Below are 21,558 nucleotides of genomic sequence, written 5' to 3' on the forward strand. Positions count from 1 at the left end.
CACTCTGTTGGTCAACCTACACCCAAACTAGCATTGGCAGAAAACATTTCATCTTTGGCAGAAATGAATAATGAGCTGTTTTAAAAGCTTAAAAATGGTTTGCATGTATGCGAGCAGACATCTCTTTCTGTTTTCTTTTCTCATTTCATTTGGGATTGTGCCAAAAAAAAAATCCATACGACGTCAATAGGGATCGAACCAAGGCCGGCTGGAATGCAAAGCTATTTGACACGACCACGCACTCCATATAGCTGCCAGCGCTGTTATAATGAAGCGTGATAATATTACACATCATCATAAAATGAAGTTGGAAAGTGTTTTCTAAGAGGATAAAAAAGAAAATGAACGAGAATATATCTTCCTCTGTCTGGACCGTGTATTTGGCAAACTATACGAAAAGCTTTCATATGCTTTCATTTAAATGTGTCTCCTGTTTCGCTCGCTCATATTGGCTCTAGCATATACAGGGTTTTCCAACTTTAAATTCCGAAAGTAAATTGAAATAAAACACACTTAGAATTCGAATTTCGATGAATCTTTTATTTCAAATTAAAGTTTGGTTTATGCCATTATGTGTGAAATACAACATCATTCAAATGACCACCTAGGGCTTCCTCGCACACCTTGATCTGGAACAGGTAATTTTCGATGACTTTTCGGCACATATGGGACGGTATCTTGGTCATAACTTCACGAATGTTGTCTTTCAAATGTTCAAGAGTTTGCGGAGAGTTGGCATAGACACGGTCTTTCGCATAACCCCACAAAAAAAGTCTAGCAGGTTCAAGTCGCATGATCTGGACGGCCAATTGGCATCACCAAAACGCGAAATTATGCGTCCCTCCAATTTGGTTCGCAATATGGCCATGTGCGGTCGTGTTGTGTGGCACATGGCGCCGTCCTGCTGAAACCACATGTCATCCGTATCCATATCTTCAATTTGTGGCAAAAAAAAATCGGTTAACCTGCGGCCATAGCGCTCACCATTCACAGTTACCGTCTCGCCGTCCTCATTTTCAAAGAAATACGGCTCGATGACTCCACCAGACCATAATGCGCAGCAAACAGTGACTTTTGGCGGATGCAATGGCCTCTCAACAATCACGTGTGGATTTTCTGAGCCCGATATACGGAAATTTTGGGTGTTCACATAGCCACCGAGCTCGAAATGTGCCTCATTGCTGAAGAAAATTTGATGCGAAAATTCAGCATTTTGCTGCTGTTGTTCGTTCACCCAATCGACGTATGCCCGACACATTCCATGGTCACCACGCTCTAATTTTTGTACCAGTTGGACTTTATATGGATGTAGGTGCAAGTCCAAATGCAAAATTCGCCACAATGATGTGTTTGACAAGCCCAATTGCTGAGCACGCCGTGGAATCGAAACATTCGGGTCATCCTCCACACTGGCAGCAACAGCAGCAATATTTTCGGCCGAACGCACATTTCGATGATGCACAGGTTTCACAATATCCGCTACGGATCCAGTTTGTTCGAATTTACGCACTACATTAGCGATTGTGTGCTCTGTAGGCCGTCCATGACGACCAAAATCCGTACGTAATGCTCGAAAAACATTTGCCGATTTGCCGCAGACATTCAACTAACGATATGACGCTTTGGTTGTCAAACGGTTGTCAGCGCAGGGCTGTATACTTTCGGAAGCCCGAAATGGAAAACCCTGTATATTATACAAATAATATATATGTATAGGGGAATAGAACATTTTCCGTTATTTTTCAGCTCATTTAATGTAGTAAATCGGGATGCCATAACATGTGCTAAAACTTAACTATAAAAAAATCAAAAACTAAATTGTAACTAAACTTTTATCAGCAGAACCAATAGCAAATTTTCAGCAGAACCACTTACCTGAAGATTGTGAAGATTGTTTTAGTTGACCTCTGACACGCATCTAGAATCTGTTCGAGATTATGAGTTTGGTAATATTTTCAGAGACTCAAAAATCGAAAAAAAAAAACAAAGATAACCTGTTTCCCATAATTCACGCATTTATTCATTCCGTTTGCATTCCGTTTAATCAAACTGATTAAATCTCGTTGTCATGCCTACTTGTTAACCCCCTAACCAAGTTTATCTGTACATTCATCCCGATTTGATGTTCCCCCAGGTCAGCGCTCCACAGTTAAAGTTTGAACGAACTTTATTCTGCTCTCTTTTTTCAACCTCCGCCCATCTCGTATTCCGCACTTCTATTGAGCTTTCTTTCCAAGTTCGAGTAATGAGAAACCGGAAAACTTATTTCGGTGCCTATCGGGTGAAATAGGTCAGGATTTTTTCTTTCACATTCCATACAGCCTACAGCGTCTTACCTAGTCCTAGTGAGAAGCACAAACGAATTCGTTTCCCAATCAAAGTATCCTCGAAGGCCGTTGTTGGTTGTTTTTATTACAGGGGACATCAGGTTGAGTTGTGTTGCGTCTTTCGGTTGTTATTCTCGCTTAAGCGTTGGGTCCGATTTGATCATTTCATCAATTTCACGCTGTGAACTCTCCAGCAATTGCTTCAGGGTTTGTCCGGGTGGGGGGAGCTGTTGGAGAGTTTTTCGGAATAATTAACATTTGCTGTTTGGTTGAGGGACTTCATTAAGATTAGTGTGGTTCATAATGTTCTAGTCCTAGTTCGTGGTGTTGTATATATATATATTAATAGTAAAGTACTTTACTCCATTAATCGAGAGGTTGCTGCTTCATTACTTCCTCCGGAACATCAAATTTATGCTGGACAGTGAAGAACAGTAGCCCCGGAAGCTGCCGGAAGTCCTCCTCGACGTAAGTCTCATCATCCATGACGAAACAATGGGACTTCGTCAGCATCTGGGTGTACAGTTTCCGGGCCCGTGACTTTCCCATCGTATTTTGCCGTTCTTCACGATTTGGAGCCTTCTGCACTTTGAACATATGCAGTCGCTCCCGGTCCCTGGCTCTCGGAACGAAAGACTTGGAAAGATTCAACTTTTTGGCCACATCCCTGATCAAAGCATTGGGATTCGGCTCAAACGCTTTCACGACACGCCTACGACCTGTTCACTAATATAACATCCATTCTTACCGCTTTTCTCCTTCCGTTCGATGATCAATGTTTTGTAGTAACGTATGATCACACGATTCATCGTTGACTGCACGATTCCGAGTTGTTTTCCGATGTTCCGATGAAAGAGTTAAGCAATTTCCAGATGCTTGCGCAAAATCAATTCGCAACGTTGTTTTTCGGGTGACGCCATTTTTTCCAATTTTAAAGGGATAAAAATACAGTGTAAACAATACACTCTAAACTACTTCTACCCAAATTTTTAAGAGAAAATACCCAATGGGTAATTTTCTACATCGTTTTTTCCGTGATGCAATTTGATGTGAGACACCCTTTATAGTTTGCACCTTCTGTGCCAAATCTAATCAAGCAACTTCAGTAAATAATCTTAAGCGATCTTGTTGTGAAAATGAAGCAATTTTCTCAATTCCCGTAGTTGTAGTTGTATTGACGTATTACTACGCCTCAAAAGGAAGATATGGGGAAAAATCTGAATACTGAACATGTAGGAAACTATGAAAGATTCCGAACGCGTGTAACTCGTTCATTGCTCAATAGATCGCAAAGATGCTTGCATCACACTTATAATTTTCAATTACTGTGCAACGTAAGAACTTCACGACACTTATAAGACGAGCCGTGAGACAAGACATAAAATGATTGATCTTACTTAATTAAATTAAGTAACAATAATAATAAGTGTTATGTCTTGTCTCATGTTGGGTCCTATAAATGCTTGTATCAACTGATTGAAAATATTTCTACGCGACTTTCGCAATAAAAAATTCAAGGGGTTGTTTCCGAGACACGACAGCATAGGACGTAGGACTATGCAATCTTTTTTTTTTAATTTGTTGGTTTATCATTTCGGATATTATTTGCGAATACGTTGAAATTCCATAAAAACTCTTTAGTAAAAAGTTCCGGGGAACCCTGAAAAGGTTTAATGGCTTGCGTGGTTTTGTAGAATCATTTCGAGAAGCAACGATTCTTTCTTGCCTGTGCGAGAACAATACACTAATTGGTCAAATGTCGCAATTTGTTCCATTATATCAATACACGCATTGCACTGAGTCAAGACGAGAGACATCTTCTGTGCATCGTCATTCAACAAGAATCAAACACCCGTCTAACAGTTAAACACGGAGGCAGCGATAAAAATGAAACATCGCGAGAATGACCATTTATGAAAAATCGTTTCTCGACTCTCGGTCAAAGCCGTCAACAAAGCTAGGAGCTTGTTGCATCAAAACAGAGCCGACGAGCACGCTAGCAAACACGAATGGCAACTGAAAGAATCGAAGGTGTGCTATTCACATGTACAGGAAATGAACTCAAAGTTTCGCGCAACGAAAACAAACAACACACACAAAGCCAAACACTGATGCCTAGAAGCGACCTATAATAATTTGCACTCTTTTATTTTTTCGCCTGCTTTGCCATGGCTTGGATGATTGTGTTAATTGCAACGCCAGATGCACTTCATGTGAAATATCCGTTAGCGTTCACAACTCGAGGGGAAACATAAAACATAAAACGAGCAGAATAAGCGATATTTGTTGTTTCGGGCACAGAAAAATTCTGAGAATTTTCCTCAGAGGAGATGCAATACTTATATGCTAGCGACAGCTTACTTACTATGCAAGGGTGGAGTTTACTTCGCGAATATTCTCATTTCGCTATTCCCCTTTGTTGTTTCTATTCTAGCGGCAGCATAAGTTGCCCTTTATAGACAGCTCTGTTCGGGAAAACACACAAATGGACAGAACAAATGTATGGGGAGCTGGGAATGCCTCCAATTTTCACCAATTTAAACCATATACAGAGTGTGGAATTGTAATGTATAGCATATCGAACAAATCTTAGAAAATTTCCGATTCGATGGGTATGCAAATCGTGGAAATCCGTTCGCAGCAAAAAATAGTTATTAACGTAACTTTATTTAATAAAAACGAGACCTGTTTTCTGATTTGAGACCCTTAATGTAAGACGTAGTCCTACGCAAAAAAAATACTTTTGGCTTAATATTACGTCTGACCGGAAGATATAGGAAGTAAAATGGAAATTTAGGCACTGAACAAGTAGGAAAAGATGAAAGATTCCGAATGCTTATAACTCGAGCATTTCTTAACAGATCGTGTATATACATTTTTCTATATACCATAACGAAAAGTTCTTCAAAAAGTTCAATTTGGATGGTTCTGATGGTTTGAACGGGTACTGATGTAATTTACGGAAGAAGGAACAGAGAAGAAGGAACGGGTACTGATGTAATTTACGGAGAAAGGAACAGTACTGAAATTTTGGTGGAGGTTCATGCATGGTTTGGCCTGGATTCTGTGCAACCGGGTAGCTCAAGATAGCTTTCACATCATTCAAGGATTACATACATGTTCTATAATCCTCTCTCCTACCGTTTTTTGCGTGGATATCGTCACTAAAAATTCACATTCCAGCAAAACAATGCTACTATTCATGCCAGCAATGAAACTAAGCAATGGATTAAGGACCAAAAACATAATTTTTTGGACTGGCCTACTCGCTCTCAAGACTTGAATCCTGTTGAAAATCTTAGGGAGATCCTTGTACGCAGAATCCTACACTGAGGGAAAGCGGTACACCACGATTGAAGAGCTCATGGTCGCAATTTCGGAAACATGGAAAAATATCGAGAAATTCGTTCAGTAGAATTTGGTAAATAATATTCCAACACAAATTTTCCAGGTTATTAGTCGAAGTGGCAAGGTTGCCAATTATTGACATGTAAATCAGCCGATCGTTTTGAATTTTTCATTGATAAAATGAGTGAGTGAGACGGTATGCGGTAGTAAGTGAATTGTTCACGATCGCAATTCAATTGTATTTTTCGCCGCGTAATATGTACCCATGCTACTGTTTTCTGCATCATATATTCAAATTTCGGACATTTTATTTTGTAGTTTTTTGAACGAAAATTACATTATACTTGATTATATTTTATAGTCAACTTTGAAACACTTACCAAGCAATCACAGTAACCTGATAACGATGATGAGAACTGATGAAATACGAGAGAAATTTAAATATTGGTGAAGGGGTAAATTCTACGTGCTCATGCTAAGCAAACATCAAACGCAAACGATAATGAGTGGATTTTGGGTTTCGGATGGATTTTTTCCTACTATGTAATAATTCAAATGTAATTCTTAAATGAAGTGATAGTGAAACCAAGGGATTACTCTAAAGAAGCAATTGTGATATTAATTTTATAGTTATATCATCAGTGCATCAAGCCATTCAACATATTAGAACAAAGTGTCCGAACTATGATGTTGTCCGAAATATGATTCAGAACGGTACCAGCCGTTTTCACCAAACTTCTGGCTCGCATTCCCATGACTGCAGGAGCAACGCCGCCTATCTGGTTTCAATTCGCATTTAGAGCCTCAAAACAAATTTTTTTCCATCGTTACTTTTCGACGAAAAAGTTGACCTTATTTGAGGTGCTCAGAATGCAAGGTGTGTAAGTGACTTGATCGATTTCTCTTCATCAACTTTTTATTTAGTTAATAACTCAGCTGCATTAACGTTCCAATTCAAGTTTGCTATAGAATACGATAGATGAGGCTCTGGCCTATCTTTCACATTGTCAAATACAGCTGGGAATTTATTTGCAGCTAAGTTATGACCAAAAGAGAGAGTCGATGAAGAGAAATCGATTAAATCACTTACACCCCTTTCATTCTAAGCCCCTCATTTCATCTTGGTTTCAATGTTGATCGACGCGTCTACTTGAATGAAAACCTTACTGAATCTGCACGAAACCTTAAAGGAGCTGCACTGAAACTGAAACGCCAAGGAAGACTTCAAAACGTGTTCTCGAAGGATCGAACCATATTTGTCAAATTGCACGAGAACGCTCCGGCGGTACCAATCTTTGATATGGAACAGCTAATGGATTTTGGAACCCGAAAATAACCCTATCCTATACATGTTCCTTACTTCTTCCAAGAAAATTGCATGATTCCCTTCCATCAACTTTCCGTCCTTCCTGAAAGTCAAAAACTACAAATTACGGAGAGGGATACATCGTCAAACAGAAGTCATATTTGCACTATTTATATTGCTGCTGTTACTGTTGTTGTTCCTGCTTATGCTGCAACCTCCCACCTCTGTAGTTGTAGTTCTTATAGTTTTCAATTGAATTTGCGATCTATGCCACATTCATATGCCATTAAAATAGAATTAATTATGAATACAAATGAAATTGAAATGTATTTTGCCATTTTCATCAATTTAGTGCTCCTGATTTCCTTTCAGCTAAGCCAGTGGATGTTCGCCCGATGTCTCTTGTTTTTCCTCTGTATTGATGCCGGTTAATCATGTCAATGACATTGCACGTCCTCAGAGGAGTATTGCCGATATTCCGTGAGCCGTTATTAATGTTGCTTTACGTTATGATTGTGTTAATCTTTGTCATATGAATGCACAAAGTCTGTGTACTGTTAAGTAAATTTCATGAATTTAAAAATTGTTTCGTGAGCAGCAAAGTTGATATAGTATGTGTGACGGAAACATGGTTAAATGAAAACGTAAGTGATGCAACAATTGCCGTAGATGATTATAACATCATAAGGAATGATCGCAAGACTGGTCGAGGTGGTGGAATTTGCATTTATCACAAATTTAATATTGATTGCAGGGTTATTACTGCTTCCAATCTTTTGACGGAACTGGGGGATGGTGATTGTACTGAATATTTATTCATTGAGATTCGAGGGAATCACAGAAAATTTTTGCTTGGTGTGATTTATTCCCTTCCTTTATTTGATTGTTCCAACCTCCTTGACCAAAAGCTCTCCGAACTGTCACTAGCTTATGAGAATATAATTTTGACAGGGTATTTCAATACAAATTTGAAAAAATTTTGCGCTAAAACAACTCGGTTCAGCGAGGTTCTAGAGAGTTTTGGATTGTTTTGTGTAAATAATGAACCCTACTCCTGGTGGAATCTCTTTGATTGATCTTCTAATAACAAATGACAAAAATTTCGTTCTTAATTTCAATCAAGTGTCAGCCTCAGGTTTTTTCTCATCACGATATGATTTTTTCATCTTTTAACATAATTCGTTGCAATGATGATAAACCGAAAATTTTTCGGGATTATAATCGAATTAATTTTTCTGAGTTGCAAAACATATTGAACAGCTTGGATTGGTCATTATTGTATAGTATCACTGATTCTGATTTGGCCCTTGATTTCTCCAACAAGCAGATTATTGTTCCTCCCAGTGAACTGCATCGAAGAAGCTGAGTTTTTACAACAGCAATTAGACATATTCGCCCAATGGTGTGTAACCAACAGGATGTTTTTAAACCCTTCAAAATGTTCAGTCATTTCATTCTCACGCAAGCGTTCGTCAAAAAGCTTCGGATATAAGCTGCATGGTGTTTTACTTGACCGTGTCAACACAATCAAAGACCTCGGGATTATGTTGGATTGTAAATTAACCTTTCGAGACCATATATCCTACATCGTATCTAAAGCGTCTAAAACTCTTGGTTTTCTCTTCCGTGTCACAAACGACTTCAAGGATGTACACTGCATTAAGGCTCTCTATTGCTCATTGGTACGCTCGATCCTTGAATATGCATGCGTGGTTTGGTCACCGTATTACCAGAATAATGTTCAGCGAATTGAGTCGATACAGCGAAAATTCGTTCGTTTCGCCTTGCGCAATTTACCGTGGAATGATCCAATAAACCTACCTAGATACGAGGATCGCTGCAAATTGATTGGACTGGACTCATTAGCTTCACGCAGGAACGTTGCCAAGGCTCTATTTACCTCCGACTTGATTTTGTCGAACATCGATTTTCCTGAGCTCCTTCGGTTGATTAATTTCAACATAAATCGCCGTAATTTACGATCTCAGAACTATTTATACATCCCATCAACCCGAACAAATTACGGGTATAATGAACCTATATCTAGCATGTGCCGCGTATTTAACCGTTGTAGTGTCTGTTTCGATTTCCATCTGTCTCGTTCGTCCCTCAAAAAAATGTATTCTATTGCTCTTAATTAACTTGATTAGTTACAGTAGTATATATTTACATAGTTGTAGTTTTTAGTGGTAGTATTATAAGTGGTAGTAGTAGTTATGAAGCATTAGGGCATCCATGTATAGCCTGTTGTCTTTGTAAAATAAAAAAAATTAACAAAAAAAATTATTGAAATTTATAAAAATTGTGTTCCATTAAGAGCTCATAGTCCCAAAGCAAATGCACCTTGGTTCAACAATAACATTTTGAATGCTATGATAGCTAGAGATGGTGCATATCGCCAATGGTAAAGTAGTAGAAGTTCTCTGGACCATTTTCAGTTTAAAAGACTTCGCAATAAAGAAACTATTAGTTAACCAAGCCAAATCTAACTATATGACGTCCAATTTAGAGTCTGTTGCTTCAAGCAAAGAACTTTGGAAAAAACTCAAACGACTTATTGTCCTGTGGGTCCGTGTAACAAAGGAAAGCATAACAATACTAGTGATGAGATAAATTCTTTTTTTTTTGGTGAAAACTTCACACATGATCCGGAACTTCCTCCAATACCATCTCCTAACATTGATGGTTTTTCATTTGCCTCGTGTAACGAGTTAGAAATCTGAAATGCCATATTTTCTGTTAGCTCTAATGCTATCGGTATGGATGACATTCGTTTGAGGTTCATTAAAATTATTTTGCCATCCGTTATTACGCCCATAACGTATCTCTTCAATTTATTTATAACGACTGCCCAATTTCCTCGCGCCTGGAAAGCTACAAAGATAATTCCAATTCGTAAGAAACCTGCGTTTACTTGCTTGAACAATCTTCGTCCAATCAGTATTCTATGTTCGCTGTCCGAGGTTTTTGAGAAAATTTTGAAATTTCAAATTCAAAACTTTATTCAACGGTTTAATCTGCTCAGTCAGTTTAATAGACTTTTTCTAATGCATTTTATAGAGTTTCTCACGTCAAATTATTGCGTAAACTGTCCTGTCAGTTTAACTTTAGTCGTAAAGCTGTTTTTCTTATCAGTTCCTATCTGAACTCTCGCACTCAGATAATGGAAATTGATGGAAAATTGGCCAGCTCAATTAATATTTTATCTGGAGTACCCCAAGGATCTGTTTTAGGTCCACTTCTGTTTTCATTATTTGTAAACGATTTACCATCAGTTTTTAAATTTTGTGTCATCCACATGCTTGCGGATGATGCACAACTTTATATTTGTTCAACTGAAGCTAATTTAGAAGCTCAGTTGGCTCAGTTGATCAACACTGACCTGAAGAGTGTTTGGAAATGGTCCTCGGATAATCTGCTTCTTATTAATTCATCGAAAACTAAAGCAATGTTTATTGCTAGTGACGTCTAGTAATAAACATTGCTTTAGTTTTCGCAAAAACGCGCACAAATTTACCAGACATAATCATCAATAATGAAAAAAATAGAATATGTTGATAAAGCTTCCATTCTTGAATGTGGTGTGAACAACAACGTATACGATTGTAGAATATTTATAAGGGTGAACCCTTACTCTACAAGTATAAATTTATGAATAAATAAACAAAATAAAATTCGATAATCTCTCGTAACGCGATCGATGTTAGTTTTTTTAATTTGAATCTCCTTCTAAATTTTCCGAAAACATAACCCTACGTCAACATGAACCAATATAGAGCTACTATCTGTATATATAAAAATCTCGTGTCACGGTGTTTGTTAACGAACTCCTCCGAAACGGGTCGAGCCGTTTCGTTTTGATGAAATTATACTCAAAATACTTGGTAGGTATGAGAATAGGTTGTAAACTATATATGATACCGGTAGGATACCGATAACCATACATTTAATACCGAATAGGGTGGCTCTATGCAGAAAAAAAGATCTGGATATTTTTTTTCAAAAATTTGACTTCATACCATACATATAACCTTAAATTTTGACCCCAATTCCCTATTTTTAATTGCGATTTTATTATTTTGTGTCACAAATATTCTAATAATTTAATCGTTGTTCGTTTTTTCAACAGAACGAATTTATTTAAGTTGTTCAATGACTGATGGCGTAACGCCCGCTTCATTGAACATCCATCTACAAATACACAAGTAACATCAATTCATCTAAAGCAGGGAGCATCTCCGACGAGCTGGAAGCCTTTTTGAATGAGCACAATGGGTTATCGAAATTCTTCAAATCACATTTGCTCGGATTACAAAATGACAATCACGCTATTGCCATCAACCCTGATAAAACATCAGCTGGAGAGCACGTGTGTAGATCCAAAGCACAAGCGCTGCTGGAATCATGATAGCACGGTGACACGAGAAATTTAATGCGAAGAAAAAACAATAATCTGGAATTCATCGTTGACACACACCGTTCATACGACCCTCGCTATGTTCTTCTTCAATGGCACTAACGTTCCCAAGGTTTGCCTTCTCAACGTAGTACTACTTGTGTCATTTTTATTAGTAAATAGTTGAGATTTCTATGACGAACAATACGCCTTGAATGTATTCTGGAGTGGCAAGCTCAAGAATACGCGTGACTACAGTGCAAGTCAGAAGGGTTTCTTTAACGAAAAATCTCTTGCATAAACATTAGACCAACGAGACCCCGTCACAGATACTTAATTCATTATGAACATCATTTCTCATTTTGATTTAATATTTATGAACATGCGACGAAACAAACAGAGGGCGCGCTCGAGGGATTTTTATGTTTATCATATGGTGATTTGACATGGTCAAGAAACGCCAATTCAAGATATCGTAAGCTGTGCCAACAATTTATGGTCGACATATACGCGAAGGTAGAGATTGAACGACTGCAATTCTTACTACACAATCAACAAAAGCGGTGCGAGGAATAATACATTCACTTGCGAGACACTATCATGAGCAACGCCGACACAGCTTTAGTTATAGCCAGGCCAAAGCGCAATGCATTGTCATGACATTGCGCGAGTGTTCAAACACAAAATGAAGTTCGATCGTATTCTTACCCACATATTGTTGGTTGTATTCTGTTGAATGGAAAAAGCGCAATTTTGCATTTTGTTCAAGCTCAAGTCCAATCGAGTTGAGCAAATGTGACACCTTGCCACGCAATTCGACGTAAACAATATTGGTCTCCATGTTCCATTTCTATGAAGCAAAAATAGTAATGGTTTTTCGGGTGGAATAAACACGCAAAATTTAGCATTCAAACACATTCAAAACAAATTTAGCATCCAAACGAAATCGAATAATAGTTTTCATTCAAATTTCAAAAATTTAGAATTATTTCCGGAATTATGCCGATCAAATAGAGAGTAAATTGAACCACAAATACGGATGACTTATTTTGACCATTGTTTCGCGACAAGGCGAACGAATTTAAGAGTGTAAAAGTCGATTTCGATCGAATTGTAAAATCCGATCACTCATATGCATATATGAATATTGAGTTCAACAAATCGGTGAAGAGTAATAAAAACATCCATGAATAAAGGAAGCAATATGGCTGTGTTTCAAACTTAGATTACCGATGTGAATACTCCTCGATTGAATGACAACGATAAAATAACGCGATTCCAAACAGGCGGATTAATCAGCTCCATTGAAGTTAGCTGGCGTATCGCTGTTTTCCAATTTATGAACGAGACCAAGCTGTTATAAACTAAGCCATGTTGAAAATCACATGCACGTATTTTCTAACAAGGAGACAGCAATAAATATTGATTTTCTATATTTCATTTTTTCTACTTTACGACAAACTTATATTATTTTTTTCAGTTGACGTCTAACTTTTAAGAGATCAAACATGTCAGTTACGTTAATGAAATACACCAAGAAACATCATATAACCTTTCGTTCAAATCATTTAATTCGTTTTTTTATCGGTCACATTCGATTTATTTTAAAGATCGTTAAAACATTCAAACACACTTACAATACATTAGTGTGTTTTATTCAACACCCAAAATATTCACTAGAAATAATTTATTTGGCAGAACAACGTTTGCCTGGTCAGCTAGTAAAGAAATAATTCAACGGAGAGCGATAAAATGCAAACATGCGTTTCGGCATTGAAATGAAACAAATTAACTATTTCATTAGAAGTTTGGTTCAAACGAAATTATGCATGGGTAGTGTCTTTGATCTTCATAGAAAACGTTGATTATTAAGTTCACTAAAACTGAGAGTGAACAATGGATTGTTCGGTTCGTCCTCAAGTATTGATGTGTGTCGTATATGATACGTAATATATACGTATATGATACGTAAAGGAAAATCTCCCAACAAACATTAAATTAAGCATGCAAAATTATAAGTATCCCACTTACGTTCTTAGGAGAGTTTTTTTCTCCCTTGGTCTGGCATTTACTGGTACGAGCGTCCCGTCCAGCAGACAAAGGGCAAACTTCTGTGGAATCAAACTGTAATCCGATTTGTTCCCTCAAAACTAGCAATACGTCACGTAGTTGTATCAATAGTTTGGCCCGAAAAGTGCTCAATCCAGGCTCGAGCCAGTCGGCCACCTTCAAAAGTTCGATGCACAAATTAACTTTCCGCCAGAGTTGGGACTCGGTGAGGTCTGAAATCGGTCGTGATGTAAATTTATGAAAGAGAGAGAGAGAGAGAGAGAGAGAGAGAGGAAGGCAGACGAACTGATGTTGACATTTTCCGAACAGCCACAGCCATTCATCACATCAACATCATTTTACGGGGAACTCACCACACACGGAGAAGCCCTTCAACTTGCTGCCGTACAGCTGAACGAGGGCGTATTTCACCTGCAGCATATTGGTGTTCCATGGGTGTAACACAGCGCCGTTCGCTTCCAGGAAGCGTTCGTAACCGTCTGGCGAATCTTTCGGTAGGCCCAAAATTGTCGCTCGAAAAGTTTCGTTCCGCGCCACATTCTCCTGAGCTGTTTCGCGATAGGAACATTTTTTATCCTCACACTGCCAGTTGCTTCGGAAACTCAGCGGGTCGACGGCAACGACCTAAGGCGAGGGTGGAACCGAGCGAAACCGAAAATGTCAGTTGATTAATTGAAGAATGAATTGTTTTTACCTTGGCTTTCGCACAATTAGGACAAATAATGGCTCCGGTGTATGTTTGGAATTCAGTTGGATCCTTACAGCGGTCGCAGCAGCACTCAAAACACTTTGCCTGTTTTATGGCGTACCGACGTTGGATCGTTGCCTGGAGTGGTTGGGTGTAAGAAATGGATATCACTTCGTCCTTTGGAATGTCAACTGCGAAAAGGTTAAAACACATATAACCATAAACGTATAAATCTATCATGATTGGAATTCAGGGTTTCAGGGTTTATCACCTGTCGCCACCAGGACCAATTTAAGCTTCTGGTCAAAATAGTGTTTGGTATTCGGTCTGCAGTTGTGCGACATCATTGCTCCAAGCTCGTAAAGCGCTCTTATTTTGATATCCTTTTCCGGGGCTCGTATTTCATAGCTGTTGGTGTCCATTATTCCTGCTATATGCAGTATTTCCGTTTCGCTGATCTCCTGCATACCGAGGATATTGCGGATGAATGGAACCAGATTGTGTTTGAGAACACCATAAAGGGGAGTGTCGATGCGGGACTCAATATGCGACTGCAGCGTTAATAATTTCGTGTACCGCTTTGAATCCTTTCTTTTGAGGAGAATCGCTCGCAGAGGGACAATCACACAGTAAGCGGATTCCTTTCTGTGTGGATCATCATCGTGGAAGGTGATTTGTGGTCTGTAACTGCTTGACGACAATAGCCGGCATTCCTCAGTATGGTTCGGTGCTGCTTCACAGCTAGGGCCGCAAAGCGGCCAGCGGCATCGTCTACAACAGTAAAATTCCTGCATCGAATTTAATGTTAAATCGAAATTAAAGAGAAAAAACAATTTAGATTTACTTTTCGAGCATCGCTGACCACACGGGGCGCCAGGTTTCGATTGCAACCCAGGCACATCGGTGAGCTGGCCATTTTCGGTCCCAATACCAATGGCTCGTCGCGATAGATTGTTTCACCTTTGCGGATAGCTCGCGTTGCAACCAAATGGCGGCCCAAAACAGGATTATGGATTACCTGGAAATCAAGGAGTAATGAAACAATAAACATATTTGTTTGATTTAAGTTTGGAGTAATTTAAAATCCCGTCAGTATCGATGCTGTTAACACGTTCTTGCTGCGCCCAACTTGCGGATAAATGATTAAATGAAGCTCAAACTTAGTTTGTAGACAACTTTTACATGATCTAACAAATTTTTTTAAATTTGAAGACAAATTAACAACAATAACACATGCCAAATTCATATTATATAGTTTTCGCGAAAAACTGCAGTACAAACCATCCATACTATAAATTAATGAAAAGTATAGTATAAACATTATAATAATATTGTTATGATTTTATTATTTTTCTACATATCTTATAGTTACATTTAGATGCCTATTCTATCAAATTCCGTTTAAAAATCCTATTCAATTTCAACAACGAATGTGTCATCCATATCTGGGTGACGGGGCGACGAAAGGGTTAAATGGGTATTAGCTTTCTTCGCAGGTCATAACTTCATTAACGTGTACGTGATCAATCTCAATATATTGAAAGCTTTTATTATCCTTATAATCATTCAGTATCTTTAGAACACTCTCAAAGTTTGACGACACTTCGTTCAGTAAAAGCCTGAGCATAAGTGTCCATATTGCGGAGGATCCCCACATGAGCTCTCAGCTTGTGAAACTTACACGAGTCGCTGGGAGAAACAGAAGCGCTCTTTAAAGGAACGCTCGAAACGCACTTTTGCGGAAATTTTAAAGGGCGTTTCTCCACTGGCTCAACAACAACAACCAATCTCAACACACAATACCTTTTCCGCGTTGCCAGTTGATGAAATGGAAGCGGCACAGCTAGCGGGGGCACACCGTTTATTTTCAAAGGGAATCCCCGGCGCAAAAATGTGACCACTCCCAAAGTTCAAGAAGTCCCCCGGGGATACCCCCTGTTAGCTTGCAAAAAAAATCGAGTGCAGCGGACAAGCAAAATCAGGTTCCTCCTGGCTTCCGTGGGAATAGTTCAACTTCGAACGACCCTGCACTTGAGGGGACATCAAAAACCCCAACTGTCCCTATTTTTCCGTCCAGTTCAGCTTCTCAATCGGGATTTTTAAAGTTGTCTGACCTTGTGGACCAAATCTTCACGTGTTTTAATGTTTCCGACTCCATCAGAACCATTGCCATCTCAATGCTTCCAGTATTAAAGACAATTTTGCAACAATTGATGCAAACATGGCCCCTTCTTGCAATGATTATCTCTCTTGATGTCTAATTTAAATAGAGAGGTCGGAGATATCACTGTTTTACAGTGGAATTGTCGTAGTCTTATTCCTAAATTGGATACATTCAAATTTTTAATTCATAAGTTCATTTGTGATGTTTTTGCTCTGTCCGAAACTTGGCTTTCTTCGCGAGATGATCTCTCTTTCCACGATTTCAATATTATACGCTTGGACCGTGATGACAGATACGGAGGGGTGCTATTGGGGATCAATAAGTGTCACTCATTTTTTCGAATTGACCTTCCACCTATTGGAGGGATCGAAGCTGTTGCTTGTCATGCAAACATCAGAGGCAAAGACCTCTGTATTGTCAGCTTGTATTGGCCTCCGAGAGCTGCGGTTAGCCGCAAACAACTTGATGACATGAGCTCACTCCTTCCTGAGCCACGATTGATCTTGGGAGACTTCAACTCTCACGGAACTGCCAGGGGGGAACAGTATGACGACAATCGTTCATTGTTGATATATGACCTTTGTAACAGCTTCAATATGACCGTTTTGAATACTGGGGAAACAACACGTGTTCTTAAACCTCCTGCTAATCCAAGTGCACTTGACCTCTCGCTTTGCTCGAATTCACTATCGTTAGATTGCAAGTGGAATGTAATCCAGGACCCCAACGGTAGTGATCACTTGCCAATCAAAATTTCCGTCACCATTGGGTCGAATTCTTCTGAATCTATAAATATGGCATATGACCTCACAAGACACATTGACTGGAAAAAATATGCGGACATGATTGCTCTAGCCATCAATTCCAGAGATGGTTTACCTCCATTGGAGGAGTATAACTTCCTTTCTCGTTTGATCTATGACAGCGCGGTTCGCGCTTAAACGAAACCCATCCCAGGTTCCACTATTCGTCGGAGGCCTCCCAATCCATGGTTTCCCCAATGTTCCAAGCTTTATGGAGATAAATCGAATGCATTTAAAGCTTTTCGGAAACGTGGAGCCATTGAGAATTTTCAAACGTATTTAGACCTTGAAAATCAATTTAAAAACTTGATCAAAGGGAAAAAACGTACTTATTGGCGAAATTTCGTGGGAGGTTTGTCACGAGAAACGTCAATGAAAAAATTATGGAAAGTGGCTCGAAACATGAGAAATCGCTCTTCATCCAATGAAAGCGAGGAATATTCACATCGATGGTTTTTTAATTTTGCACGGAAGGTTTGTCCCGATTCCGCTCCAGTGCAAAGATTTATTCGAGATATACCACAAGATAGGTGCGATCTTGATTCCGAGTTTTCGATGGTAGAATTCTCTCTTGCTCTTGTAACAATTCGGCTCCAGGATTTGATAAAATTAAGTTCAACTTGCTAAAAAACCTCCCTGATGTAGCGAAACATCGCATGTTGAATTTGTTTAATCAGTTTCTGGAGCATAATATTGTTCCGGATGATTGGAGACAAGTGCGAGTTATAGCAATTCAAAAACCCTTTTTCCCGCGTCCGACTTCAATTCGTACCGCCCAATAGCAATGCTGTCTTGTATACGGAAATTGTTGGAGAAAATGATCTTGTTTCGCCTCGATCGATGGGATGAAACGAATGGTCTACTCTCAGATACACAATATGAGTTCCGCAGGAGCAAGGGGACGAATGATTGCCTTGCGTTGCTTTCTTCAGAAATTCAAATGGTTTATGCCAAAAAAAACACATGGCTTCAGTATTCTTGGACATAAAGGGGGCCTTTGATTCTGTTTCAATAGAGATTTTGTCAGACAAATTACACTCTCGGGGTCTGCCGCCTCTATTGAATAATATGTTATATAACTTGCTTTGTGAGAAACATTTGAACTTTTCTCACGGAGATTCGGCAGTAAGTCGGGTCTCTTACATGGGCCTCCCCCAGGGCTCATGTTTAAGCCCCCTTTTGTACAACTTCTACGTAAGCGACATTGACAACTTGCAGATGATGGAGTGGTGTCTGTCGTAGGATCAAACGAATCCGACCTGCAGAAGCCTTACAAGATACTTTGAACAATTTTTCAACCTGGGCCATTGGGCGGAGAAAACAGAGATGGTGGTTTTTTCTAGGAAGCATAGACCAGCAAAACCAAAGCTTTAACTCTTGGGTAAACCGATCACTCATGTTATGTCATTCAGGTATCTTGGGGTCTGGTTCGACTCCAAATGTACTTGGGGGCCCATATTAGGTATCTGAGTAAAAATATCAACAAACTCGAGCGAATTCAGTATCTTTGTCTCCGTATTGCGTTGGGATGTATGCTGGAATCAGCACCTCCCATAGTCTTCAGTTTCCTTGCTCAGTGTATATTGCTGAATTGGCAGCGATACACTGGGCGCTGGACAGCGTCGCCTCACGACCTGTTGAACACTATTACATTGTAACGGATAGTCTGTCGAAGCACTTGAGAGAATACGAGAAATTTTGAGTGCTTTATCCAGACGCTGTTATGTCATTACCTTTGTCTGGGTCTCTTCACATTGCTCAATTCCGGGTAATGAGAGGGCTGACTCATTAGCAAAGGTAGGTGCAATTGAAGGCGATATTTATCAGCGTCAAATCGCCTTCAATGAATTTTATTCTTTAGTCCGCAAAAATACCATCGCTAACGTTCAACGCAAGTGGAACGAAGATGAATTGGGCCGGTGGTTTCACTCGATTATCCCTAAGGTTAGCCTCAAACCGTGGTTCAAAAGTCTGGGCTTGAGCCGGGACTTTATTCGCACCTTCTTTCGACTCATGTCCAATCACTGTTCGTTAGACGCGCTACTCTTTCGTTTTAATCTTGCCAGCAACAATCTCTGTGTTTGTGGTCAAGGTTACCACGACATCGAACACGTTGTTTGGTCGTGCGAGTTGTATCTTGTCGCCAGATCGAATTTAGAGAACTCCCTTCGGGCCCGAGGAAGACAACCCAATGTGCCGGTGAGAGATGTGTTGGCTCGGTTAGACCTTGATTACATGTCCCATATATATGTTTTCCTTAAAGCTATCGATCTTCGTGTGTGATTGTCCCTATGTCCGTATACCCTCCTTTCATTTCTTTGCGGGTGATTCGTCCCCTTGCTATAAATAGTAGAATAAGTTGAAATGTATATACGCTATAAATATACGAATAGATTTAAGAATTGAGTGTTCATCAACATTGTCACGATTTCCTTATATCCCATCCTTCTCCTAAAAATATGTCACCCTTCTAAACTCGAGTACTCCGCGAGTAATCGGTTCTCATTTACTAACCATAGATGTAAGAAAATTGTTTATATATATAGTTTTAAAATTATATTTAAGAATTCGGCTCCTTTAAACTTAAGTAACTGAGCCTGTAAAAATAAACGAATTAATAAAAAAATACAAAAATCATCAAGCTATCCATCTGTGAGGTTTCCTTAGATAACCCGCACCGCAGATCATTCGCTCGCGTTTAATCGGGGTTGTACTATACAATACGTTTACGCATGTATTTATCAACAAACAGCATCACGCATTATAATTAGTTGATCGCGAAAACATAACGGAGAACTGTTCGATCAGTGCAACATTGCTGATTACAAAGTTGCTTTTTGCTTGTCGCACTCTGAACATACTGGAGGTGTTACCATTTCTCATGTTCAAACAAATCAATATTTGCTATGCACATTTCACAAAACATCCATAAATTGTGCAACATTCAGCTCACATTAAAAACCCAAAAATAGAGATCACCAATAATCACTGCAGCGTCACACCTTATAACATCGGCACTCATTTCGATGGGCATCCTTCCAGTGCTGCCGTTGATGATCTCGCCCACAGTAGGTCACCTGTTGGCATCCTGCGCAACGCTGTCCTGCCGGAACTCCACAAACAGCACATTTTTCGTTTGTCATCCTTTGGACTTTAATATTGTGCCGAACTACTTTCTCAAAATGTAATCAGAACGAGACCGTTGAGGCCAAAGCTGACGCTCCACGAGTTCACATTTTCCATTTTCCACAGACACACTCGTACTCACTTTTTGACTCGAGTGTCGAGGAAAATTTAATTTTCCAACCAAGGGGCGGCTCAATGGATGTACAGCGAAACAAAAGTCTAGAAACATACATTTTAAATCAATTGAAAAAATGAGTGCTCCCCTCGAGCCCAATGATACAAGTTATGAATGAGACATTTAATAGAAGACAAAGTTGTGTGGGAGCAATCCAACTAGTATTTGGCCCATGGCGATATCGCCAGTGCACTACTAGACCAGCGTTATTACTAAATATTTGTTTTATTTTTATCCCAACTTCCACACCAACACCGAGCATCGAATTCTACCGACCGAGTGACACCCGGTGCGGTTACAGCGCGCCGCGAAAGAAAAGTTCCTAAACTTCTTCTGTCTCACGGTGGCAACTTTTTGGTGACCACCTGCGCTTTCGATGCGAGAGCACATCGAACCTTAAACTCATTAAATTGGTTTTTATGTGCCCCACAACTTGGTCAGCTCGTTTCAACTTGGTAATGAAGAAAACATTCTCTTCCTAAAATGGTGCATTTTGATGTTTTCTGGAACACGATACTCTGCCAAAGTAAATAAGTGAATATTAAGAGAGATTCAATGAAAATATGATATAAACAAACATCGGAGTATCTGTTTACAAAATCAAAAATTTTCATCTATGGTTGTTATGTTACAAAGTTGCTTTTTGCTTGTCACACTCGAAACATACAGGAGATGTTGCCATTTCTGCAATAGAATCAATTAAATTCAACATTTGGTTAGACGAAGCTATGGAAGATCATTGGGTCTTGTCCATTTCACCTCAAACAAGGATGCTAATGGGATAAAAAACTGATGTGAGAGTGTCGGTGTTTGCAACTACAGTAGAACCCCGATTATTCGCGGGCTCATTGGCTACTTTGGTGTACGGGAATGCTTCACTCGTACGGATCTCTTCTCACTGTATCCAACCCATTAGATTAAATAATCGCACCTTCATTCAAGCCGCTTGTCATGCTGTTATTTGAGATTTACGTTTGTCCCTATCAATTTAACTAGTGACCGACATTCAATTGACACCCGACGATGCTTTGGTTTGTTTTCAGAGAAAAACAGTGGAACAACTGGCGAGAGTGATTTTTTGTCATAGGACTATGTCTTTGATTTCTATATAGGGGGGTCACTCTACGAAAAATGTAACGATTTATTAGGAGTTTT

General features: G+C 39.3%; 1 protein-coding gene across 1 annotated transcript; it reads right to left on the reverse strand.

The window, feature by feature from the left end:
• Positions 1 to 2,007: 2,007 nt before the first annotated feature.
• On the reverse strand, positions 2,008 to 20,346 carry LOC129762899 (SET domain-containing protein SmydA-8). The gene is made up of 8 exons (XM_055761501.1): positions 20,105 to 20,346; positions 14,980 to 15,153; positions 14,407 to 14,923; positions 14,142 to 14,326; positions 13,801 to 14,071; positions 13,409 to 13,659; positions 2,337 to 2,554; positions 2,008 to 2,274 (listed from the first exon to the last, which is right to left on the reverse strand). The coding sequence occupies exons 1-7, from the start codon at positions 20,243 to 20,245 to the stop codon at positions 2,456 to 2,458; spliced, it is 1,638 nt and encodes a 545-aa protein (XP_055617476.1). The 5' UTR covers positions 20,246 to 20,346; the 3' UTR covers positions 2,008 to 2,274; positions 2,337 to 2,455.
• Positions 20,347 to 21,558: the final 1,212 nt, after the last annotated feature.

The sequence above is a fragment of the Toxorhynchites rutilus genome, chromosome 1 (genome assembly GCF_029784135.1).
Source record: "Toxorhynchites rutilus septentrionalis strain SRP chromosome 1, ASM2978413v1, whole genome shotgun sequence".
In the NCBI taxonomy this organism is placed as follows: Eukaryota; Metazoa; Arthropoda; class Insecta; order Diptera; family Culicidae; genus Toxorhynchites; species Toxorhynchites rutilus.

What these genes read in the sequence shown, in the direction of transcription:
- LOC129762899 (XM_055761501.1), bottom strand. Translation starts at nt 20,245, where the DNA reads ATGACAAACGAAAAATGTGCTGTTTGTGGAGTTCCGGCAGGACAGCGT. An exon ending in CTAATTGTGCGAAAGCCAAG is followed by an intron (nt 14,072 to 14,141) that starts GTAAAAACAATT and finishes CCCTCGCCTTAG; the next exon opens with GTCGTTGCCGTCGACCCGCT. An exon ending in AAAAAAACTCTCCTAAGAAC is followed by an intron (nt 2,555 to 13,408) that starts GTAAGTGGGATA and finishes ACTCTCCAACAG; the next exon opens with CTCCCCCCACCCGGACAAAC.